At 56.0% G+C, this 26,128-nt stretch overlaps 1 protein-coding gene across 1 annotated transcript in view; it reads right to left on the minus strand.

The window, feature by feature from the left end:
- Window positions 1–26,128, minus strand: part of GCK (glucokinase) — a 36,416-nt gene that overhangs the window by 1,214 nt on the left and 9,074 nt on the right. The window contains exons 2-8 of the mRNA XM_021703713.1: window positions 6,594–6,756; window positions 5,871–6,025; window positions 4,752–4,871; window positions 3,265–3,360; window positions 3,009–3,108; window positions 1,136–1,319; window positions 58–213 (exon numbers count right to left, since the gene is read on the minus strand). Of these exons, the coding sequence (XP_021559388.1) occupies window positions 58–213; window positions 1,136–1,319; window positions 3,009–3,108; window positions 3,265–3,360; window positions 4,752–4,871; window positions 5,871–6,025; window positions 6,594–6,756 (974 nt within the window). The remainder of the gene's footprint in view (window positions 1–57; window positions 214–1,135; window positions 1,320–3,008; window positions 3,109–3,264; window positions 3,361–4,751; window positions 4,872–5,870; window positions 6,026–6,593; window positions 6,757–26,128) is intronic.

The following is a 26,128-nucleotide window of genomic DNA, read 5'->3' on the forward strand; positions in this document are numbered from 1 at the left end:
CCCCCCCCCGCGCACGACCCCCTAGACACCGCCCCTCGCCCGGCGCGCCCAGCGCACCTCTCCACCTGCGACACGAAGCGCGTCTCGAAGGCGCCGCGCGTGCGCAGCTGTTCCGACGCCTCCCCGCGGAAAAGCAGGTTTTCGTCCACGAGTTTTAGCAGCACGAGCCGCACCAGCTCGCCCATGTACTTGCCGCCGATGAGCTTCTCGTACCTGCACAGAGGGCGGCCGGGTCATCCCCGTCATGGAGGTCCCCACGCGCGGCCACGAGGAGGCCAGGTGGGGCAGTGTGACACCCCGCTTGCAAACTTGGGTTCGGGCCGGTCCCCTCATTTATCAACCAGGATTTTAGGATTAGGAAGCGCTCTGGGGCCTCAGGACCGCACCCTGCCCTACTGCGGGGCGTCGGTGCGGGCTGCGCGACCGTCCTCACGAGGGCCCTGCGCTGAGCCCGCTGCGTCCTCCCACAGCCGCGTGATGGGAGCTGTTCTCATTGCCCCGGATGGTTGGGAAACTCAGGCTCAGAGGGACTGGGGCCCTGCCTGGGGCCCTGGGCTCCTGGGCTCCGCCGAGCTAGCGCTCGCGTGTTTCACATATGTGAGCCTCTGCGTTTTCATCTCGAAGTGCACTGAATCCCACCGACCTAGCGGAGGTTTAGGGCTGAGGAAGGGATTACACGCGCCCGGCAGCTAGGCGGTTAATTAGGATAGCCATGACTCAGGACGAGCTCTGTGCGGGCTGGGTCTCAAGCTGTTCAAGCCGTTCAAGCCAAACCGCAGCATTCCGCGAAAAACACTACTGTTCATTCTGCGACCGTGGACAGATGTCTACTCCGGGGAACTCTGGGCTGAACCCGCTGAACGTTGCTCGGGGGTCTCAGAGCCTCCCTATGCAGTGGTCACCTGCCGGAAGGGGGGGTGATCCCGGCTTATGTACCCACAGACCCTCTTTTGGGGGACTAAACCTTCATGTCTCTCACGGTTCCTGGTTCACAGGAGGCGAGTGAGCGCAAGGAGGGAGGAACTTGCAAAAGGATTGTCAGTCTGCTTTTCCCCAGAGTTGTTTAAAAACAAGCCTATTATCTGCCTGCCTGAGTAGGGTGGGGGTGGGGGGCGGCAGCGGGCAAGGTCCTTACAGCTGCTGGCCGGGGTTCAGGGAGTTCTCGTCCACCACGCGGTCGTACTCCAGCAGGAACTCGTCCAGCTCACCGGAGTCCCCGAAGGCGCCCCACTCAGTGTTGACGCACATGCGGCCCTCGTCCCCTTCCACGAGCTCCACGTTCTGCATCTCTTCCATGTAGCAAGCATTGCAGCCTGTGCCTGTGGGGACCAGGGGTCAGGCCCCGCTGGGGCGGGGGTGGGGTGGAGCAGGGGCGGCAGTCCTGGGACCCCGCCTCTCCCTGCAGGAGGCCCCCCATGGCCCTAGTTTCCCAGCTTCCTGCTGCCACAGCCACCACTGCCTGGCCTGGCGACGTGGGCAAGGCGACTCTCCCAGGGGCTAAAAGACCTGGGTTTGCTGTGTGACCTTGCATCCATGAGCCCATCTCTCTGGGCTGTTTCTCGTCCCCAGTAGGGGCTGGTAACACCTTATTCCCTGGATACTTGGGAGGACGGAGTGAAACGTGTCAAAGTGCTTTGCCAATTAGAGATGTGTGTGGTTTTATCTTGGTTACCCACCATCCTTGTTTTTTAGCACTTTACGTACATGTGCTTGAGCGTCTCTGTCCTGGGCCCTGGTTTGGGGGCACCCAGGGGTGAGTAAGGCACAGCCTGGGTCCCTGGGAGTGCTATGGAATTTGTAATTTACAGAGTCCCTTGCAAAGTGAAAACGTGGTGTCCTTTGCTGAGAAATGATGAAGTTTCAAAATGGTTTCTGAGTGTGACGGCATGGGTAGCAGCCCTCAACACCACTGGGGACGTCAACTCTAATGCTGGCCAGTGGACCTGCCCAGCAGGAATGGGGCCTTCCCATTTTTTTGGTGTGTGTGTGTGTGGAAAAAAAAACCCCAGAAATCCAGACTTTGATGTGCATCCTCTCAATTTCTGGATCTTGGTCATTATCATAAAGATGTTTTTAAGCACTGAGCAGAGTGTTTGCAGGACAGGTGTGGGGCCAGGCCACCCTCAGCCATCTCTGCTCCAGCAGGGGTGTGCCCGAGGCAGGGGCTGCAGAGCTCAGACACCAAGACGGGGCATCTTGGAGAGCCGTGCCCTGACTCAGCTGCCCTAGGCAGTTCTGAAGGGGACAGCCAGGAGAGCAGGGTCCTGCCCCTCCTGTTTAGGCGGGGGACTCAGGGCCGGCTTTCCATCTGAAAGTCAAACATGGAAGGAGGAGATGTGAGCAATGAGAGGAGGATGGAGCGAGGTCAGGCGGCAGGTGAGGATGTGGACATGCTGTTGGAGACAGGTTTGTGAGCACAGACAACCCCTCAGGGCTGGCTCTGAGGGGCCCCGCGAAGCCAACAACTTTGCCACTGACTTTCTGGGGAGCCAGAGCCCAGACACCATGCTTGCATGCCCAGGAGGTGACTGCCCAGACAGGAGCCATGCTCAGTACACACTCCTGACCCTCAGGAGCTTCTAGAAAGGCCCGAGGTCCGCTGGGGCTAGTGTCGCTCCCTTCCTGGCCTTCGTGCAGGGACAGGAAGACTGTGCAGGAGAGGATGGTGCCACCTGTGTTTATCCTCTTCCACGGGGACAAGTCTGTCCAGTTTGGTCAATTTACCAGATAAGGGGATGTAATTAAATCCCGATGGGCCAGGCAGACCTGTAGCCCGTGCGCCGTCTGATGCAGGGACTTGTGAGTGTTGGGATACACTAGCTGCATTCAGGACGCCCCTGCATCTCCTCAAGACTGCCCCACACCCTGTCGCCTGGCACAGGGGCCCTGCTCTGGCCATCACCCGTGGCCCAGGACTTTTGGTCCTCACGCCTCAGGGCCAGAGACAAAGGCAGGCAGAGGCTCTGTGCTGCCGAGGCCCCCGGGTAGAGCAGGGTGTGAATCCTTACCCACAATCATGCCAACCTCACACCGGCGGTCTTCATAGTAGCAGGAGATCATTGTGGCCACCGTGTCGTTCACCATCGCTACCACGTCCATTTCAAAGTCCTGCCAAGAGGCACAGAGGCAACAGGGATGGGGCTGGGGTCTCGGCTTGGGCCGCTCTGGGCTTCGTGCCGCCCGGGGAGGGACGCCCAGGAAGCCGTCCCTGGCTTCGTGTCCAGAGAGGAGGGGGGCTCCCAGGGCGGTCAGGGGGTGCCTCACCCCTCTCCGTTTGATGGCGTCACGGAGGAGCCCCACGATGTTGTTCCCTTCTGCTCCGGAGGCCTTGAAGCCCTTGGTCCAGTTGAGGAGGATGCCCTGAGGGAAGAGGAGGGCGGGCCTGTGGCTGCTGACGAATGCTGGGGCAGGGTGAAGGCATCCCACTCAGCAGACCATGGCTTGGAGACGACTCTCTATGACTACTTCCAATTCTGCAGGGCCGGCCTCCAGCCCAAGTGTGAGAGTGTTTCTAATGGAAAGCCCAGCGGCACCACCCAGAGTAAGGATGAAGTCCGGAGGAAAGCAACCTGAATCATGTTGGGCCTCCTCCCCTGCAGTACACCCAACTGGAAGAGGGTAAGCAACAGTGGCCTCACCCCTTCCTGGACGGTCTCCCCGGGCCCCAGAGCGGCCGTCCTGTCCCTGCCCTTCGTGCACTGGGGGGCCCGGGCTTGGAGAACCAAGGAGCACTGCACTGGCTCTCTCTCTGAGAGGTCGTAGGTATTTTGTATGTATTTATAACTGATGTGTACAGACGTGTGTGTAATTTATACACTGTACATGTGTAGAAGCGATGTGTGTACATGTGTATAATGCACACACGTATGTATGAATGTATCCTTACACACACACGTAGAATTGATGTGTGTACATGTGTATAATGCACACACATATATGCACGTACCCTGTACAGATGTGTAAAATTGCCGTGTGCACACACGTGTATAATGCACACACATGCATGCGTGTATCCTTACACACGTGTAGAATTGCCGTGTGCACACACGTGTATAATGCACACACGTGCATGCACGTATCCTCACACGTGTAGAATTGCCGTGTGCACATGCATGTATAATGCACACGTGCATGCATGTATCCTCACACACATGTAGAATTGCCATGTGCACACACGTGTATAATGCACACACGTGCATGCATGTATCCTCACACATAGAATTGCCATGTGCACACGCGTGTATAATGCACACACGTGCGTGCATGTATCCTCACACACGTGTAGAACGGACATGTGTAGAAGTGTATATGTGACTGACCCGTGTGTGCATACGGATGCGTGCGTGCTGACTTCTGTATGTCCGTATGCACGGATGATGCACGTGTGTATGTGTCTAGGGTGTGCGTGTGTGTGTGTGACTGTGGCAGGTGCAGCCGCAGCCCCCGCACAGTCCTGCCTCCGCTAGTGGCCTGCGTCACATGTCTGTGCTGGCTTCTGGCTGCCAGCCAGCAGTCTCCTCCCGGTCACTAGCCTGTCCCTGATCTGCGACGGGGCGATAATCCTGCCGGCCTCGCGGGGCTCTGAGGGCTTCGGGCAAACAGAATCAGCCGTATCTCCATTTCCCAGAGTCTCACAAAAGGCGAGTGACAGAGCCACGGGTCGAACCCAAGGCTCTTTCCCAACACGGGGCTGCGTTTGAAGGCACAGGGAGTTCCCGGAGGAACGCGTCTACCCCCCGACCCGGCCCCACCTTGTCGATGTCTTCATGCCTCACGGGGAAGGAGAAGGTGAAGCCCAAGGGCAGTTTCTTGTGCTTCATCTGATGCTTGTCCAGGAAGTCGGAGATGCACTCGGAGATGTAGTCGAAGAGCTGGAAGACACACGGCAAGCTGGCCGTCGGCCGCAGCGCCTCGCCGCGGGCCGCAGGAGAGCACGGCCTCCGAACCTTCCCTTGGCTCCCCTGTGTCCCCTGTCCCAAATGCTGCTGCCGCGGGGACAGCGCAACACCAGGACGGGCCTGGTCCCCAGCCCAGCTGGGCGCTGTCAGCCCGTGCCTCCCACTGGACCCCATGGCGTCCAGCCGCACGCTTCGGACAGAGGCACAGCCGTGGCCAGCACTCGGACTTCTGTCTCTGCCACCCAGAGTGTCCTTCGCTGCCTCCAGGTGTCCTGGCCGCCGCTCGCCCGCAGGGGACCAGCCCCTACCCTGCTCGTGTGGGCCTGGCCACAGAACTGGCTGTTGTTGAGTGCCCCGCTCATCGGCCGAGCTCCCTGCTGGGTGTGGGGGCCCCGTGAGGCATTCACACCATCCCTGCTGCCTTGATTCATGGCCAGTCCAGCAGCATGCAGGGGGTGGCGAGGACCAGGCTGCCACGGGACTCCTGCCTTGAAACCCTGGCCCCCAGGGGATGGGCTCTGCCTCCACCCGCCTCCTCTGAGGGCTCTTTGTACTTCTGTACCCTCTCCTGAGCCCTCCCCACGGGCAGGGTAGCATTCCCGCCTGGGCAGACATTATGACTACAGTCATCCCTCGGTGTCTCTGCTGGTGGCAGGTGAGGGAGGGACACACAGGGAGAAGGCAGAATGCATGGGCTGTGTGCTGCTTGGACCAGTGTGTGCTCTCAGCTGCCCTGTCACACCTGTGATCCTTCTGGGAAACTGGGCAGGAGGTGACCTGCTGGGGCTATGCCTGGTGGCCGTCCAGGTAGGCCTCTCACCGGCCTCCCTGGGCCCTCTGAGGCTGGCTGGTTCTCCTGCCCACAGGTGCCCTGGCCCTGGCAGACAGGTGGGCCCTCCCGCCGGGACGAGCGAGCCCGGAGATCCTGGGCAGACTTGATCCGGCCCCACGGCTCCCGGCCCTGCGGCTCACCATCTCAGCAGTGCCGGTCATGGCGTCCTCGGGGATGGAGTACATCTGGTGTTTGGTCGTCACACTCCACTGCCCCTCCTCGCCCTCCCCCACCTTCACCAACATCACCCTGAAGTTGGTACCGCCCAGGTCCAGGGAGAGGAAGTCCCCGACTTCTGCAGGCACAGGGAGAAGTGCATCAGCCTTGGGGCCCTGCCCGGCAGGACCCCAAGACCGGGGAGAGAAGGAGAGGAGGGAGTGGGGGAGATGAGGAGCTGGACAAGGGGGCTGCTGACGCTGGCATCTGGGGAGCCCCAGGTCTACTGGGGAAACGGTCAGAGGTGAAGTGGGGAACTCCATGGGAATTCCCTGCCTTGGACCAAAGCCATCCCAAGCCCAGGTCCCAAGTGAAGACCTAGTGAAATGGCCCAGACTCAGGATTGGGCTGGGGGGGTCCCCTCACCACCCTGAAGAACGAGTTTCTTACTGTGAGATGCAAACGGCCCATTTTCTTGAGGCCGGGGTGAAGACCCCAGGGCTGGGCTGGCGGAGCTTGGGGTGAGAACCAGCCTGTGTTGGGGCTGACGTGGGGAGGGCCCGTCTGGGGTCTCTGGGGATAGTCCGAACCATAAGCAAGGACCTGCGGGGGGCCTCTCCCTGCTGGGGCCTGGGGCTGGCTGTCCCCAGCTGAGCAGCTTCTGGCTGCCGTGTGGGGCCCCTCCCTGCCCGCCCAGGACAGCATACCTGAGCCCTCCGGGGTGGAGCGCACGTAGGTGGGCAGCATCTTCACGCTGGCCTCCTCGTGGGTCTCCAGCCGCAGGCCCCGCGCCATCTCCTTCTGCATCCGCCGCATCACCTTCTTCAAGTCAGCCTCCTGCAGCTGGAAGTCGGCCAGGATCTGCTCTGCCTGTGCAGGAGTCAAGGGGGAGCAGCTGCGTGGGGTGGGGGCCTGGATGGCCCAACTCACAGGCGTCCTGCACACGCCAGGGGTCTCCCTGGCCCTCTGGCCCTGGGTCCGAGATGACCCCTCAGTTCAAATTCCCTGTTAAGACCAGCTGAAAAGCTAGAACGGCAGCCCCTCCCCAGCCCAGGGTACAGCCCATGAGCGGGCCAAGCCAAGCACCGCTATCCTGTGCCGTTTTGCCGGTAATCGGTTTCGTGCCGGGCATGTGGCCCAGTTCTGGCCAATGACAGGGAAAGAGAAGTCTGATGTTAGCAGGACCTTCCCTTCCTGGGAAGGTCAGTGCCTGCATAACTGTGAACACAGCGGTGTAAGAGTGTGATGGCCGGCACTGCAGCAGCTGTCCTGTGACAATGAGGAGACAAGGCTGTTGGCGGGGAGGGATGGCGGGAAGAGAGGCGGAGCAGCCCGGTCCCGATGTGCTGGCCAGCTCTGGATCCTCCCACCTCCATGTGCTGCTTGTGGGAGCAACCACGAATCACCGGAAGCCATAATTAAGCCAGGTTTTTGGCTCCCGGCAGCCGACAGCATTCCTAAGGCTTACAGGTCCTTCCTTAGGGACCACGTCCCTACACTTAAAAGTTTGAACCTAGGGAAGGTCACAAAGGGACGGAGCTGACAGAGTCCGTGACAAAACACACAGAACCAAACACCAATGTTTGCCAAGCCATTCTGCAGCTCTGGGCCCAGGTGGGAGCGTAGCCCCATAGACGCCCTCCTCCTTGGTGGAGCAATCCAGGCCGTTCTCAGGGGCGCACGGCCACAGGCTGGCCCCCTCGGTCTGTCTCTCACACGCTTTTGAATGTAAAATGTGCCAGCAAGGAGTAGAAACATTAACGCTTGCAGAATTCTGCCAACACGCCACACCCCGAGCCGAGCGTCCCATACCGGCTGTCGCGGTTAGCCAGGAGGAGGAGCCCGCAGCGGCTTTGAGAAGAGCACGGGCTCGCAGAAGCCTCTGGTGGGGTGCGCACGCGCAAGAGCCGAAGTCCCTGAGAGGAGGCCGGGCATCTCCCCGGAGACAGGGTTGTCCAGGGGGACCGAATGTAGGACATCACAGACTCTTGCAAGAGCGATGCAGACGCTGCAAAGGTCCAGCCTCAGACCCCTCCCCGTTGCTGTGCTGCCCGCTCGGTGGCCATGACCCTAGACTCATGAGGGGCATTGGGCCAAAGGCTTCGCTTCGCCCTCTGTGTCCAGGCCCACCGTGGGTCTCTGCCACTGACGGTGGGTGAAACCCCCGCTCTGCCTGCTTCCAGGCCACAGAGACCCTTGTGTGGAACCCCAGAAATCACAGGAAGTCAAACCACCGGGTCAACGGGCAACATTTAATTTCAACCTAGCCGTTTCTCTCCAAGAATCTGTTCTATAGAAAGGGTCCCAGAAGCACTTGAGGGCATGCGGCGCTGGGACGGTGGAGACCCAGGAAGACCCCACGTCTGCCCCGGGACGTCCATCCCTGCCGGGACACCACGCAGCAGGAGTAGAAGGCTGAGATGATCCCATTCTGTCAGTAAAGCTGCCTCTCGCTGTGGGTCTCACTTTGTCCTGTACAATATTCTCAAAAGCTTAAGTTTGCTGCCAATATTTAAATAGAGACACTTGTACAGACAAATCTGGATTTGGCAGCACTTCTGCAAAAGTAGGTCTGCATTCTCGCTGGGGCTGTGGGGAGGCCACCCACCTGGACAGGGTGTGTTGGGGGGGAGCCTGTCCCTGGTGGGGCGGGTGTGCAGGAGACACCAGGTCACCTGCCCTCATGCTGGGCCCTGCCCAAGCGAGGCTCTGCAGGTGAGGACCCACGCCCCCGGGCCCCCACACTGTGTGCATTTCCTGTTCCTTGTGGGGGAGGGGTGCTGCTGGGAGGTTCCTCTAGGTGGCCACGGGCTGACACTGGCCTCCAGCACATCTTGCCTCTCAAGGTGAGGAGTGACCTCCGGGGTGGGTGCAAGCCCCCTCCTCATGTGCATCGGGGCCTACAGATGCCTGGTTCTCCTGGACCAGGGGATCCTTTACCCCAGGAGCATATGGGCAACTGGCCCACGGTCACCCACTGTGTGGCACCCAGGGAGCCAAGCTGCCGCTGGACCATGACAGGCTCACACTGGCCTCCAGAGCGCTGGGACGGGCGCTGGAACCCACAGGTCCTCCTGGCATTTGCGCAGGGGCCTCATTCGCTGGTCCTCAGAGGCCCACAGCTGCATACAGGCTGGCCTCCCAGGACTGCGCTGGGGTAGAAAGCACCTTCGGGCCTTCCCCTCAGTGTCCTCATGTGTCAAGTTGGGCACCCCCAGGTATCCTGCCTTCTTCTCTGAGTCCTGGGGATGAGGTCCCAGAGCATATAAAGGGGGCAGACATCCTGCCACCTGAGCCCGCCCCAGATGCAATCCCATCCTACTCACCCAGACAGCTTGACCCCTCCCACTTTACCCCTCTGACCTCGACACCCGATGACCTTGTCCAGGCTGGGGCCTTAAGGACTGTCTACACACTGATGCCTGGGCACCCGGAGAGGCTCCCCTCACTGAGACGGGGGGGGGGGGGAACAGGCCCTCGGGCTCAGCACGTTGGCACGTCTGTTAGCCGAGGGGAGATGGGCACCGAGTGGCAGATGGCTATGTGAGGCCTGAGCTCAGGTGACAGTCTGGCCTTGTTGGCCCCAGGAGTGAGTGCCCTGGAAGACGCCATCCCTACAGACCCCTCCTGGAGAGTCTGGACCGTGGGTGTCAGGAGGGGGCCGTGGGGAGGGGGTCAGTGACAGGCACAGCTGCCCCTCAGCCTAATGCTTCCTTCCAGGGGTCCAGCACCACCCCGACATCGACGTCGACTCTGCCAAACCGACTGCCCCGTATGCACGGTCCGGTGGGGCGAAGCACTCTCCCTCACTCTGGGATGGTCCTTACCAGATTCGAGGCTGCCTGGGCCTGACTCCTGGTGGCATCCATCGCCGTCTCTCCGAGGGGCCAAAAGGTAGGTTTTGGGGGGAGGTGGAGACACCCCGCCTGCTGAGGTGTGGGGCTGGGCTGCAGGCTGGAGACTGAGGCCCACCTGTGTAGGTGAGGGCCACCTTACGGGAGAGGTGCCCTCGGCAGGCTGCCAGGGCTTCTGCACGGAGAGCGCAGGTGTTGAAATACTCTGCTCACTGCCACCAGGTCAGGCGGGGCCGGAGGGCAAAGGCGGCCTGCACAGGGACAGGGCTGACCAGGACCGCGGGGACAAGGCCAGGGGCTGGTGCCCATGCTCTCCGCACCCCAGTGTGGGGACTAGCTGCCTGGAGGTGCTGTGGGGAGGGGACAGAACTAGTCTATCTGCCTTACAGTCCTTGGAGGTGCCAGGGCTGGGGGTCACCACGCTGCCGGGGGCGGGAAAGTGCAGTGAAGAGCCCCGCGCACAGGGAGGGCTCGAGAGGGCCTGGCCTCTGCAGGCCAGACTGCGGCCCCGGGAATCCCTGGTGGGTTTCCGGGGAGGCTGGAAAAGACCCTGCCCCGACCCCCCAGCGGGATGTGAAGGGAACTCCCCGTCCCCTGCTCTGCCCCGCTCCTCCTGTCTCTGGTGCATGTGTCCCTTCGGCCAATGAGGCCGCAGGATTGATGGGGGGGGGGGAGTTGCTCAATACCTCATTTGGGCCAATGAGAGCCGAGCCTAGGGGACTGGGGGGGGCAGGGAAGGAAAGAGGGGGGTCTTCGAGACTGGGGGGGTGGGACACCACCCCAACGGCTGCCCCCAGCCCAGGGCCATCCCCCCCCCCCCAAGGTGAAAAATGCTTGTTTTTGTCGGGACTTGTAAACTGTAAATTGTTAAAACCTGCCTCTAAATGTCGGAGGTCATTCTTGGGTTTGGGCAGTAGAGGTCCAGGCGGGAGCTCGCTCTGGATGCTGGACGGCATGCAGCGTCCCCCCCCCCCCAGCCCAGCCCCTGAGGGGAGTGAACTTGTCGTGCCCGGGATAGGCATCTGCCAGGCCCTGCTAAAATTAGCAGGAGCTCCCGACTTGCTGGGGGGAGGGGATGGTGGACGGACAGAATGCCAGACTCTACCGCCAATGGCCAGTGGGTCACCCCGAAGAAAGCCCTTGGCACGATCGATCCCTTTCCTAAAATAGAGCAAAAGCACCTTCACCAGACCCACTTGTAACAGGTCACTGACCCACCAGCCCCTGGCTCTGAGCCGCCGTTTTTTTGTGTGTGTGCCGTGATGGGGCTCATCCTGGGTTTGGATGGGGGTGGGGGTGGGGGTCCTTCTGGACCAGCCAGGCTAAGCAGCAGCTGCCCTTCTCCTGGAGCGAGCACACAGCCCCTGAGAAGAGGCTCAGAATCTTCCAGCCCTCTCCTCTGGGAGGCTGGGATGGACAAGGGCTGGGGCACACGGCCCCCTTTCTCATTAGTTGGACTTCCGCTTGCAAAGCTTGCACTTTGACTAGCAAGCATCCTTCCCCAGAGCCCTTTCCCCAGCCCCCCTCCATGCATTCTGCGGAAACAGTAGCACAGGAAGGGGTCCCCACTTCCCCATGCTAGGCAGTCCTGCAGAGCCAGACTCAGTCCTCATACCAGCCCTCCCATGTGCCTATCACTTGCCCTGTCTCACTGCCTCGTCTTCAGATGGGGAGGTGACATCAGTGAGTCTGGGCTCCAGGTGAGGCTCTGACCTGTCCAGATAAGAGGGTCCAGGAAAGGTTGGGCCTCAGAGTAAATGGCTTATGAGGGACATACTTGGAGTCTTCGGTATTCAAGGGCGGTCCTAAAGAGGTTGGAGGAACATAGTTTGTGCATAGGGTTTCTTAAAAACAACGACAACACAGAACTTCTTGACAATGGGCTAGGACGTTTCAGTAGATAGTGAGCTCCCCACTTAACAGGGAGAGAGAGCAGGATCCCAGGGACCTTGCTCTGTGCTCCAGCCAGTCTTCTCATCCCTTGGCTGTGCATGAAGCTAGGTCAACAGGCACGATTTCATTTTCTTCTTGATTTACCTCTAGCAAATAATCTGACAAGTTCACGTGGTAGAGATTCCAGGATGAAAGAAATGGCACATAAGCCTCATATCCAGCTACAGGGAATGGGTTTGATAAATTATGCTACATTTATGAGTCATTAAAAATAGTAAGATTGATCTGCATCTCCTGGCATGGAAAGATGTCCCTGACATGCTGTTAGAGAGAATGTGGCAGCTACCCTCCATCAGGGCCTCCACTGAGCCCACCTGTGTTATTTGCCCCCCACGTGGTCCCCACCTATGCTGAGGAGGCCTAGCCTGTGTAACTAATAGGATATTGCAGAAATGACAGAGTGTGACTTTTGAGGCTAGGCCATCAAAAACATGGTGGTTTCTGCCTTGCTCTCTCTTGGATTCTTCACGCAGAGGGAAGCCAGCCTGAGGACAGTCAGGTCCTATGGGGAGGTCTACTGAGAAGAACGGAGGCCTCCTGCGAATGGTTCAGCAACCACTTGCCAGGCAGGTGAGTGAACCACCTTGGGAGCAGATCCACCTGCCCCTGTCGAGCCTTCAGATGATGGAGCCCCAGCTGGCTTCTTGGCTGCAACCTCACGAGACCCCAAGCCAGACCCCCAAGCTGAACCACTCCTGGACTCCTGACCCACAGAAACTGTGTAAGATAATAAAGGCTTGTTGTCTCAAGCCACGAAGTTCTGAGGTAATATTTGACACAGCAATAGATGACTAAGAAATAGAGCAAGGTGAGCAGAGTAATTATCTTGATGGTGGAAATAGGAGTGTTTTTATTTTCCTTTTTGCTTCTCTGTATTTCCTATGTTTTTCTGCAGTGAATGTGTAATAGAGAAATATATATTTTTAAAAATCGATTTAACTTGTGGTGGGGAGCACATGAGCAGGGGGAGGGGCAGAGGGAGAGGGAGAAAAAGATTCCCAAGCAGACTTCACGCTGAGCATGGACCCTGATGTGGGGCTCGATTCCACAACCCTGAGATCATGATCTGAGCCAAAACCAAGACTCGGACACTCAACCGACTGAGCCACTCAAGCTCCCCGAGAAATATTTTTTTTTTTTTAAGATTTTATTTATTTATTCATGAGAGACAGAGAGAGAGAGAGAGGCAGAGGGAGAAGCAGGCTCCCAAGGAGCAGGGAGCCCGATGCGGGACTCGATCCCAGGACCCTGGGATCATGACCTGAGCCGAAGGCAGACGCTTAACCATCTGAGCCACCCAGGCGCCCAGCCCCGAGAAATATTTTTAAACAAAGTTAACAAAACAGAAGTGTTTTGTTCTGCAAATAGCAGAAAAATCTGCTATTTTTGCCCAGAAGTTCTGAGGCCCAGACTCTGAAGGATGGAGGTTCACAGTTAAATTGGCACTTTCCAGACCCCATATTCCAGCGGGATAGAAAATGGGGCCGGGAGCCAGAGAGCCCAGCATGCCAGTCCCACCCCCACAGGCCTGGTGGCCCTTGGCACCAGCTGGGCACCAGCTGGGCACTCCCCTGTCCTGATGCAACAGGGCCTAGAGGTCAGCGCAGTGTCACAAGTGTTTGCTTACTGCAGGGTAGACTGGCTGTGCCCTTGTGTGAGGGGGGCCAGGGGCCTGGGGGTAGGATGACGTCAGGCACCGAGGCCAGGAGGAAATGAGCCTAGAGACAGCAGAACATCCTGGGGTCACGATAACGAGCCCCCGGAGGCCTCCACATGCTGCCTGCTGTGGCCGACGCTTTATGTGGATCGCAACTGACCTGTGAGCTTAGGGCTGTCATTTTATATGGGGAAACCGAGGCCCACAGCAGCAAAGGGACTTCAGAGATCCCACAGGTGTAAGTGATGTGGCTGGGATTCATTCCCAGGCCGGCCTGACTTTAGGTATGCTGGCAGGTTAGTCTTCCTGACTAGATGGAGGGCTCCTTCAGGGCCAAGCACGCACAGGGGTCAGGAAAGAGCCTCTGGAGCTGCCTCCAGGCTAGAAATGTTCGGAGACCTCAGCTTCAGCCGGCGGGGGTGGCCACTAAGGTCTGCATTGCCCGGTGTTTGCCCCTGACAGCAGATGGCGCTGGAGGCCTGGGGCCAGGTGTCAGGGCAGAGTAAGAGCAAGGGAACAGGGAGCATCCTGCACGTTGGCTGGGGCGGGGGCGGCAGAGTGAAGGGATCACCCAGGACCAGGATATTGCTAGGGCAGGACAGGAGCATGAGGTCACCAGCCCAAAGTCTGAAGACTGACTGCCATTCACTGCCTGTATTTCTTGGGCAAGTCCCTTAACTTTCTGCACTTCAGTTTCCCTATCAGTAAAGTGCAGATAACAATGTACCTCCCTCACGAGGCTATTGAGAGGATCCAACAGGTTAATGCAGATAAGATTCTTGGCAATCCAAGTTGTTCAATAACTTGTAGCTATTTTTGCTACCAGAGGATGCTTTAGCCCCTGGGTCAGAGTTTAGAACACAGGCCATCCAATACTCGAGATCTATGGCAGGTGTAAAGCCAAATCCCCACCCTGTGCCTGCTGATTATTTCGGAGTGTCCTAAGGACACAGGCAGGTGGCACAGTCTCTTTGATGCCAAGCTTGCCCTAAAGCAGTGTGACTTATTGTCTGAAAAGAGAATGATTTGGAGTGACATCACAGAAAACGCTGAAGGAGGATACTCCAGGGTTAGTTCCTCCAGCAAAACAGCCGTTACTTAGAAAAAAGGATCAAAATTAATTAATTTGGAACTGACAAGCCTGATCAGACAGTTACAGCACCTGGGGAGTGCTTGAGTAAAGGAGAGGTTACTGATGGCTTGTGAGTGAGCAGGATGCACAAACCAGCTCCCACACCTAATCCCTATCATGGCCATGGGGACAGCACCCGAGTCCCGAAAACACCTGGCTGGAGGGAGGGTGGGCAGCCAGGCCCTTGGGTTGTGTACTTCGGTTGTTCTGGGCTTCCTGAGGGCTCAGTGCAGAGCTTGCCTTTGTTTCAGCCTGAGGTATACAAAGCCAGTTAAATATTCCCCTTTTTTGGGGGTGGGGGATCTAGATATTTAAGAAAATCTCTGTCAGGTCACAGGCTGACTGCAGAAACATCAAAACAGAAACTTCTTCAGGGACCACACGTGAGAAATACATTTTTAAAAGTTAAAAAAAAAAAGAAAGAAGACTTTATAGAAAATTGTTTGGAAAAGTCACTATACAAATGGACAACTGCAGCCCTCAACAAGCAAGAAAACCAATCCTCATGGAGGGGGAGAATCTAACTTCCGGAGTTGCCACGTTATACGCTTCAAAATGTCGTTCTCAACAACAACCCAAAATTACAAAGCGTACAAAAAAGGAGGAAAATATGGCTCATTCACAGGAGAAAAAGAATTTAATAGAAATTATCCTTGAGGAAGCCCAACATTGGAATTACTAGTCAAAGACATTAAACACGTTCGATGAACTAAGGGAAACCACAGATAAAGATCTAAAAGGAGTTGGGAGAATGATGTATGAACAGATAGAGAATGACAATGAAGAGTAGAAATTATATAAAGATACCACACGGAAATTCTGGAGCCAAAAAGTACAATATAGCTGAAATGAAAAAAAAAAAATGCTGGGGTTGGGTGGGTCAACAGCAGATTTGAGCAGGCAGAATAAAGAGTCAATGAACATGAAGGTTAGGCCCCTGCACTGTCCAGGCTGCCTGGCAGAAAGGACAAAGGGACACCACCAAGCATACCACCGTGAGTACTGTGGGAGTCCCAGCAGGCGCTGAGAGGTGGAGAGGGGCAGAAAAAGTATTTGAAAAAATAATGGGGAAACAACTTCCCGAACTTGACGAAGTACATGAATATACACATTCAAGAAGCACAAACTATAAGATGCTGAGAGGAAAACATAAGTGTAAATATTCATGGCCTTAGGTTTGGCAATGATTTTTCTTAAACATAACACCCAAACCAAAAAGAGGTAAACTGGACTTCTGCAGAATTAAAAACTTGTGCAAGAAAGCACGCCATCAGATGGGTGAGAAGACCCTGGCGGGGCCTTCTCGGTGGGAGAAAACCGATGCAAATCTTGCATCAGATAAAGGTCTGATGTGCGGGGTTTAATAAGAACTCTAACAGCTCAACGGCAAACAACCCAATTTAAAAATGGGCAAAGGACTTGAGCAGAATTTCTGCAAAGAAGACAGAGAAGGGGGGCACCTGGGTGGCTCAGTCGGTTAAGCGACTGCCCTCGGCTCAGGTCATGATCCTGGAGTCCCGGGATGGAGTCCCGCATCGGGCTCCCTGCTCAGCGGGGAGTCTGCTTCTCCCTCTGACCCTCCCCCCTCTCATGCTCTCGGTCTCTCATTCTCTCTCTCAAATAAATAAATAAAATCTTAAAAAAAAAAAAAGAAGACAGAGAAGGGGACAGTAAGCACATGAGAAAATGCTCAACAGCACTAGTCACTCAGGAAATGCAGACCAAATCACAGTGAGGAACCACTTCAACCCTTTGAGGGCGGCTAGGTTAAAAACGAAAAGAAGTGTTGGTGAGACTGTGGGGGACAGTGAAACCCGCACACGTTGCTGGTGGGAACGCAGGCTGGTTCAGCCGCTGTGGAAATCATCACAACGTTAGATGCAGCGTGACCATGTTACCCAGAGACTGCACTCCTAGGTATATTCCCCACAGAACCCAAACCAGGGACTCAGAAAGATGCCCACGTGCCAGGATTCGAGAACGCATCATCCACGACAACCACAGGTGGAAGCGACCTCACTTTCTGTTAACAGGTGAATGGGTAGACAAAGTGCAGTATCAACTACAGCGAAACACTCTTCAGTCCTGAAGAGCGATGAAATCCCGACACACAAGACATGGATGATAGCATCACGCCGAGTGACCTAAGCCAGACGCAAAGGACAGATGTTGTGGGATTCCGCTTAGACAAAATGTCACGATAGACAAATTCATGAACAGTGGCTCCCAGGGGAGTCTGGGGGCAGGGAGGGGGAGTCACTGCGTTTATGCCTGGGACAATGAGAAGGCTTGGGGAAAAGTGGTGAGAGTTGCACAATATTGTGGATGTATTTAATGCCACTGACTTGCACGCTTAAAAAGTGGTTAAAATGGTGAATTTGAATGGTCTACTTGTACAGTACGAGCATGTCTCTGACTTCCCCAAATGGGATCACCACCGAAGCACACTCGTGCGTTCATTCATTCAGCAACACTCCCCAGCAGGCGCCCTGCACCATGCTGGATGCTGCCCCCGCTGCCCTCACCCACGAGTGAGGAGGGACGGGCCTAGTAGGGATGCCTGCCACTGCCCCTGGCGCGGGGATGGCGAGGCATCGTGGGTCATTGCCTTTGGGGAGGAATTAGTGTGCATTCTGTGTGTAAGGCAGAAAGGCGGGCATGGACACGTGGTGGCTGGAGGAGTGGACTGTGGCAGACACGGCCAGTTGTGGGCCCAGATCCCCTGTGGTCCCAAAGCCAGCCGTGTGGCTGGCCCGCGGTTCTTGCAGTGAGATGCATCTGTGAAATGTGAGCAGAAATGATGCATCCCCTTGCTGGGTCCAGGCTTTTCAGAAGAGAATGGCTCTTCTGGGTTCTTTCCCATGTTTCTATAAGCTACACGGAGACAAGGAGGAGAAGGGGAGACCCGCCAGCTGGCCAACACCTGCACTTGGCTATCACGGGAGCAAGGGCTACAAGTCTACAGAGCACACCCATTTCCTGTTTGGGTGTATCGGTTACAGCAATTAAGCATGCCCTAATTAACACCCAGAATGATGGCGTCAATGACCAAAAACAGAGATTGGAAAGGGACTTGAAGTCCTTGTGTTTTTAACACCGTTGAGTACCTGATTTGTGCTCGGTCCGAGATCACGGAGGTGACCCGTGTTTAGTTCTCCAGGACTTACAATGTAGCAGGAGAGACCAGCGAGTAACCCATACAAGCTGACGCGGGTGGAGGTGGGTGTCTTTTGGGGCCATGCAGGACACTGACGGGGCTCTGGGGGCCCGGACAGGGCTTCTCAAGGCTCATTCCTACAGCCCCGTGCATGGGGGAGAAGTGGCAGGTAGAGGAACATTCCCCACAGAGGGGCCAGCAGGACAATGTCAGAGGCAATTGGAGAAACACAGATATTTACGGAGGCTTGAGCTAACGCACACCCAGCAGTAGGGCTGTTGTAAACGGCCTTTGGGCGAAATAGGAAGTTTGGGTTGGGTTACTGACCCATTATAAATGAGTAACCATGAGTGTGCTGAGTCCAGAACGTATGGCTAATAGCCAGAGGAGGGGTCAAAGGAATATTTAATACCCTCCCATGCACATACAGAGAAAATAAGGACAAAATCAGCGAGCTAAGCTTGCTTCTCAGGATGCTAAACACCCTAACTTTCAGAGAACAAAGTAAGCCTAAAGAAAATCAGAATTAAAAAAATCAATAATGGTAAAAGCAGAAACACGTGATACAGAAAACACCAACAAAACCAACGGCAAACTTGACTGACAAACCCCAAACACAATTTCCTGGAAAAGCACAGTAAAATAGTAAACGTGGTAATCTGATCAAGGATAAAAGAAGGCACCAACAAATAACTTTAGTGATAAGAAAGGGAACTTGAAAAGTTTTATGGGTTATAGATAAGACTTGCTTCAATACATCTTTAAAATCTGGAGAAAAGAGATAATTTTTAAAATGATATAAATTACCAGAATTGACTCAGGAAGACATAGAAAAGCCTGACCAGATGGGTTAGAAGAAGAAGAAACCTAACAGATGTCAAAAACCTTCCCCTAACAGGAACGCTAGACACAGCTAGTTTTAAAAAAAATATGGACATGGAAATGTCTGATACAAGGTCTGGCCCATGACAAGTCTTTTTTTTTTTTTTTTTTGAGAGAGAGAGAGTGCCCAGCAGCAGGCAGAGAAGGAGAAGCAGGCTCCCCGCTGAGCAGGGAGCCTGATGCGGGGCTCGATCGCAGGACCCTGGGATCATGACCTGAGCCGAAGGCAGCTGCTTCACCGACTGAGCCACCCAGGCGCCCCCATGACAAGTCTTAATAGATGCTTATTTAGTGAGCTGACAAGTAGACAAAACTTGTCAGGCGGGGGCTGTGTGCGAGGGATCCGGTGCTGGGACACAGCTGAGTATTCGCCAGACTGTGCGGCTGGTGACAGCACAATGACCAGAGGCAGGGAGGTTACAAGGCAGAGCCCAGGAGGGACAGGGCTGGGGGTTAGTCATGACGGTCACTGCCGTGCATGACTGAGCAGCACAGACATTAGGCCCCAGAGAGGTCAGCCGCCCCTCCTACAGCCTGCAAACACCAGGTTTGATCACCAGAGCCTCTCCTACCACTCACTGTGCTGCCCTGCCTCTGGAGGAGCAGTGGCAGGACGGGCCAGCTGGGGCATCAGCTTAGGAATGCCGCCATGACAGCCGAGGGGCTCTTGCCAGGGTGTAGGCAGTTGGAGTGCTTCCAAGTCCCTAATAGGACCCTGGTAGAGTTACTCTCACCTTGCGGCAAAACCATGTCTGATGAAATGCTTTGTATCCACAATATATAAAGATCTCTGACAATTCAACAAGAAGACAACACCCCAATTTTAAAAGCCTCACTGAAGAATACTCAATAAGCATATAAAAACATATACATTATGAGTCAGTCAGTGAAATGCAAATTCAAGCCACAATGCCATGCCCACGCATACTGGCCAGAATGAATGAAGTTTAAAAGATGGACAAAACCAAGAGTCGAGGAGGATACGCAGCAACCGGAACCCTCAAACACTGCTGGTGGGAATACAGAATGGCTCGGCTCATTTTGGAAAGCAGCTTGGCAGTTTCTTCTAAGGTGAGATGAGGAAGTTCTTAATTATTCCATTTACAAAGAAGACGGAAAACTGAAGGGATAGAAAACAGACCCATGGTTTCCAGGGATCAGGGGGAGTGGGAGGGCTGATTGACAGCAAGGAGGCAGGACCAGGGGGAACTTTTTGGGAGGTGGAAAGATTCTGTATCTCGATGGTTGATGGTGGTTACGAAACCATATCCATCTGACAAAACTCACTGGACTGTACAGTTAAAGGGGTGAATCTTACTATCATACCCTAGTTACAAGAGGAAGAGCAGTGCATGAGGCTGGCGCAGTAGGGGTCTGGGGGAGAGGGGGGAAGGTACAGGCACCCCGGGGGACAACCAGCCTGCCTCCTGTCGTGGTTCCAGTTCTCGGCGAGCTACCTGACCTCAGACAAGTCCCTCCTTCCCTCAGACCTTCAGTTTCTGCAGGACTGAGATGCTCCCCCCGCTGAGCTGCAGGTTGGCACAGACAAAGCCCGCCACTCTGCAAGATTGTCTGTTCTTACCTGGACCAGAGGTCCGGGCCCAGAGGGGGTCAGGAGAGCCCCTCCCTGTCCAGTGTCCCAGCCTCAGTCCGGCTTTGCGGAAGCCAGAGCCATCACAGGGTGAGGAGATCCTATGAAACAGGGTCCCCGGGCATGTCACCCGTCTGCTCAGCTTCCCTTTCTCTGGGCCACAGCCAAATGCCACTTGGAGAGCATCACTCTAAGCAGCCTTCTTGCACTCTTGAGAGGTGGTGCCCAGGAGAGCAAGACCCCATCTATCATGAGCCCCCAGACCAGAGGACATGCTGGCCTCCGTGGGTTGGCACTCCTCAGCCACGGCTGGAGGCCAGAGCGACCGGGGAGCCATCCCTGCGACCAGGTCTGGTCCTGTCCTGCGACCAGGTCATTGGCCTTGGCTCTGGCCAGAGGGGGGGGCGTGCTCCTGGGCTGTGAGCAGGGCTGCCCATGCTCCTAGGTAGGGGTGGGGGCACATGCATCCCCCTTCTGCTTGCTCGGGGACCCTCCGTTTCATGTGGGGGTCAGGTGGCAGTGCCCCCAGCCCTGGGGGATGGACCCGCCCGGCCTCACTCTTCACTGTTGCACACCGTCTTCTGTGAAATGCTAAGAGGGAGGCCCCTTGAGAAGACATGCTAGCGGAAGTCCTGCCCTTATTGCTCTGGAGTATCTGTTGGTATTTCTACGCTGTGGGCTCACCTTGCAGCCGTGAGGGGCAGGCGGGGAAAATCAGCAGGGCCCCCCTGGGGCCTGGCGTCAGGTGGCGCTGTATTGGGCTGGGAGCCATCATGCTCCTGACTATTTATTACGTGAGATTATGGGCCCTGCAGATAAGCTCCGTGTTAGCTGGGTCGACGGGGTACAGCCTGAAGGATGGGGGGCTGACAAGTCATTCTGCTCTGCTGCAGGGGGGAAGCAAGGTATGGGGGGTGTGTAGTCAGTAGTTACTTTCAACAGGGTGGGCTCAAGAAAGCCCCCGGGGGTCGAGGCAGGAGCCGGACTGGCCTCGAGGTGAGGGAGACCCTGTGCTGTGCTGGAAATTGGTTAGCAACTGGCTGTCTGGGGGACAAGGCCTGAGTGGAGAAGGTGAGCAGCCCCCCGTGCCCGCCCCCCCCGGCTTCCTGGGATCTGATCCTCCTGCCCTCCTGGGCCATGTCTGAGAGGTTCTGGTGGGGGCTCCCCACACGCTGCCCCCCTCACTCTGGCCCCGCCAGCTAGAAACAGGGTGGGGTGGGCTGTGTGTGAAAGGATCGGGGGCAACGCTCTGTTCTCCCCTCTGACTCGCTCCAGGGGTAAGAGTTCAACTGGCCAAACTCGAGCGGACGCAGCTCCCCACACGAATGTCCTAGTCGCGGTGGCTGAACTACACTCATGACCTTTGCAGCCACCTTGGAAACGTGTGGGGGAGATAATTTACAATAGCAGGAGCCTACCCTACTTGCTTTAAGTGAAAAAAAATGACGCCCACCTGAAAACTCCATCTAAGTCTCCAAAGGTCACGAAAACTATACAACAATCCTCTAAGCATTTCTTCGCAGTAGCAAGCAGTTAACCCCCAGCCCTCAACAGTGGTTCTGTTCTGTCCTTGCAACAGCACACGGTGTTGGGAGCTGCCAAGATCCCCGTCCTTCCACGAAGTCACCCCACCCAGAAACACCTGCGACATTGTGGCCCCCCGAAGACGGGCAGAGAAAATACAGTGTGTCCTGCAATACTGGAGACAGACATGAACATTTTCCTAGCTGTTTATCTGAAATTCAAATGCAACTGGGCATTCTGAACTTTTATTTGCCAGAGTTGGAGGCCCTAGCCTCCCTCCCCAGGACCCCCAGCCAATGACTGACTGCTGGAGGGCACAACGTCTGTCCCAGCCTCAGGAGGGACAGCTCTCGATGCTGTTCATACTCCAGGGTTCCTTGTGGGATCAGACCCGAATCTGCCTCGGGCCCAGTCTTATCCTGCCCCATGCCCTGCGGGCCTCACCTGAGTGCGCTCTCCCACGAAATGGTGGGCTCCAGAAGCCTCGTCCCAGGCCCCCCAGGACCTCCCTTCTGGGTACCGGGCCAGTCCTAGAAGTCAGGTGGGGTGCGGAGGGGGCTGCCTGCAGCAGGGTGACTGGAGGGAGGGGGCGGTGCTGGTACCTTGCTGCCCGCGGCGGCAGCCACCACCCATCCCCGCTGGCATGTGCGGATGCTGCTGGGAGGGGCACCACCGGGGTGCTGTCTGGGACCAAGGGCTCGGGCGGAGTCGGGGGGAGATAGCAGCCCTAAGACTGTGCGACCGAGGGGCTGTTGATAAGGCATGATGCACTGAAAAGAGAAAATAGTAGGCTCAGGGCTCTGGATCTAAAGCCAAGGGTCAGGGGAAGAGGGTCACCTGGCAGAATTTGTTGCCTGCGGCCAAAGGCGGACAGAGCTGGAGAGCCGGCGGGGGGCCACAGCAGAGAGCCGGCAGATGCCCCACGACTGGGGCTCAGGGATGGCAGAGGCCCTGGTCTGGAGCGTTTTCTGGTTTTCGTGGTGCTGAGACTCCATCCAAGGCCGATTTCCAGCGTGTCACCGCGGCATCGCTGAACGAGGAGACGCAGGGGTACACGTGGTCGGTTTTCCGAGCGTGCGAGGAGTTTGAACTTCCGGACGGCCACGAGCCCTCTGGGCTCACAGAATAGCTCTGCTGTAGGAGGACAGCTCCTCTCACTCGACGACCACGCCGGTGTCTCAGAGACTCAAGGCGTGAGCTTCTCTGGGAACTGCCTCTCCCCCCACCCACCCTCGTCACTCTCTAAATAAATAAATCTTTAAAAAAATACTGTATTGCTAAAACACGCGAACGATCATCTGAGCTTTCAGACAGTCACGATCTTCTTGCTGGTGGAGGGTCTGCCCTGATGTTGGTGGCCGCTGACTCAGCCAGGGCGGTGGTCGCTCAAGGTGGGCGAGGCTGTCGCTGTGGTCTTACGAAGACAACAGTGAACTTGGCTGCTCTGATTGACTCTTCCTTGCATGGACATCTTCTCTGTAGCAGGTGATGCTGTTTGACAGCATGTCACTCCCAGGAGAACTTCTATCAACTTTGGGGTCCATCCTCTCAAACCCTGCTGGGCTTTATCAACTCGGGTCGTGTGATATTCCAAATCCTGTGTTGTCACTCCAGCAATCTTCCCAGCATCTCCACCAGAAGTGGGTTCCATCTTAATCAACGCTTTCTTTGCTCGTCCACCAGAAGCAACTCCTCATCTGTTTATCCTGAGATGCAGCAAATCAGCCCCATCTTCCGGCCCCACTTCGCACTCTAGGTCTCCTGCTGTTTCTGGCACACCTGCGGGGACCCCCCCCCACTCCAGTCTGGAGCCCCTCCACGTCTTCCATGGGTGTTGGAATCACCTTCTTCCAATTTCTGTGAATGCTGATATTTTGATCTCTTGCCATAAATCATGAATGTTTTTCATGGCATCTAAAGTGGTGAATCCTTTCCAGAAGGCTTTCAATTTGCTTTCCCCAGAAACCTCAGAGGAATCCCTGTCTGTGGTTAGTCACGGCCTAACAAAAGGTATTTCAAACTAATAAGACTTGAAAGTCGGAATTTCTCCTTGATCCACAGGCTGCGGAATAGCTGTCGTGTTAGGCGTGAAGCCAGCATTCATCTCGCCATCCATCTCCAGCAGAGCTGTCAGGTGACCAGCCCAGGTGCACCGTCAGTGAGCAGTAATATTTGGAAAGGAATCCTTTTTCTCTGAGCAACAAGTGGATCTCAGTGGTGGGCTTAAATATTCAGTCAACCGTGTTGTAAACCAATGTGCTCTGTGCTTCTATTTCTAGAGCACAGGATCAGGAGATCTGACACAACTTGAGGGGTGCTAGGGTTTTCGGAAAGGTCAACAAGCATTGGCCTCATCTTTAAGTCCCAGCTGCGTTCTCCCCCACAGGAGTCAGCCTGTGCCTTGAGGCTTTGAAGCCGGCACTGACTTCTTCTCTCCAGCGATGAGAATCCTAGCTGGCATCTGCTTCCAACAGAGAGCTGTTCCATCTACACTGGAAATCTGTTGTTGGGCGGAGCCACCTTCCTGAGTTCCCTCAGCTGGATCTTCGGGATGACTTGCTGCAGCTTCTCCATCAGCACCTGCTACTCCCCCGTGAGATGCTTCTTTCCTTAAACCTCATGAACCCACCTCTGCGGGCTCCCAGCTTTTCCTCCGCAGCCTCCTCACCTCCCTCAACCTTCACAGAACCAAAGAGTCAGGGCCTTGCTCTGGGTGAGGCCTTGGCAGACGGGAGTGTTGCGGCTGGGTCAATCCACTGTCCCGATGACTAAAGCTGTGTCCATGTCAGCAATAAGGCTGTTTCACTCTCCTGCCAGTCCTGTGTTCACCGGAGTAGCATTTGCAATGTCCCAGTCGCCCCTCTAGCTTCTGATTTAAAGTGAGAGACATGTGCCTCTTCCTTGAACAAATAAAGGCCACTGTTGAGTAATTAATTGGCCTAATTTCAATCTTGTTGTGTCTCAGGGAACAGGGAGGCCCGAGGACAGGGAGAGCGATGGGGGATGGAGCAGTCAGAACACATTTTGGGACCAGGTTCGCCATCTTCCATGGGCGCAGTTCATGGCCCCACCACAATCACAATAGTAACCTCAAAGATCACTGGTCACAGATCACCACGGCAAATACAGCGATCACAGAAAAGTCTGAAGTATCACGAAAATTACCAAAATGTGAGCCGGAGATGTGAAGTGAGCAAATGCTGTTGGAAAAAATGGTGCCGGGAGACTTCCTTGAACAGAATTGCCACCAACCTTCAGTGTGTAAAAAACCCACAATAATCCGTGAAGTATAATAAAGCGAGTGTATACTGGGTAAAAGTAACCCTCAGAGATTCTGATGGCTGTTTCATGAAAACGGACACCGAGGTCTGGGTCCCCGAGTGCCATCATGGCCCCCGGTTAGCGCAGGGGCATATTGGGGTGAGGCGGCCTCCGTCTGCCTCACACAGGATCTGCCCGTTCCCTGGACCTACCCGGAGATCCTGGGTGCAGGATCGGAATGGACTTACTTAGTAGCTATTGGAGGAACCCTCACAGTGGTTCCCTGACCCGTAGAGTTTGTAATAGGAACGGCCAAGGGCAAGTCCCCGAAACTGCTGCACGTGCACATGCACACTCTCCCCCACTCACACACGCACACATACTCGCTCACCCTGGCACGCACATTCACACACGTGCACACATACCCACCCGTGCATGCACACTCACACACGCACACTCACCCCCACTCACACATGCACGTACACACGCATACTCACCCACCTGTGCACGCACACTCATGCATGCACGCGTGCACACACGCACACTCACCCTCACTCACACGCACACGTACTCACCCACCGTGTATGCACATGCACACTCACACATGCACACACGCACACGTACTCACCCATGCACACACACCCCCACACGCACACTCACCCCCACTCACATGCACATGTACTCACCCACCGTGCATGCACACGCACACTCACACATGCACACGTACTCACCCATGCACACACACCCCCCCACGCACACTCTCCCCCACTCACACACGCACACATACTCGCTCACCCGTGCACGCACACTCACACACATGCACACTCACCCCCACTCACACGCACATGTACTCACCCACCATGCATGCACACACACACACTCACACATGCACACACGCACACGTACTCACCCATGCACACACACCCCCACACGCACACTCTCCCCCACTCACGCACACATACTCGCTCACCCGTGCACGCACACTCACACCCGTGCACTCACACATACCCACCCGTGCACGCACACTCACACACGTGCACACTCACCCCTACTCATACACGCACATTCACCCACCTGTGCACACACGCATGCACACACACACGCGTACTCACCCACCCGTGCACGCACACTCATGCACGCACGCGTGCACACATGCACACTCACCCCAACTCACATGCACACGTACTCACCCACCGTGCATGCACATGCACACTCACCCATGCACCCCCCC

The sequence above is a fragment of the Neomonachus schauinslandi genome, chromosome 12 (genome assembly GCF_002201575.2).
Source record: "Neomonachus schauinslandi chromosome 12, ASM220157v2, whole genome shotgun sequence".
NCBI lineage: Eukaryota > Metazoa > Chordata > Mammalia > Carnivora > Phocidae > Neomonachus > Neomonachus schauinslandi.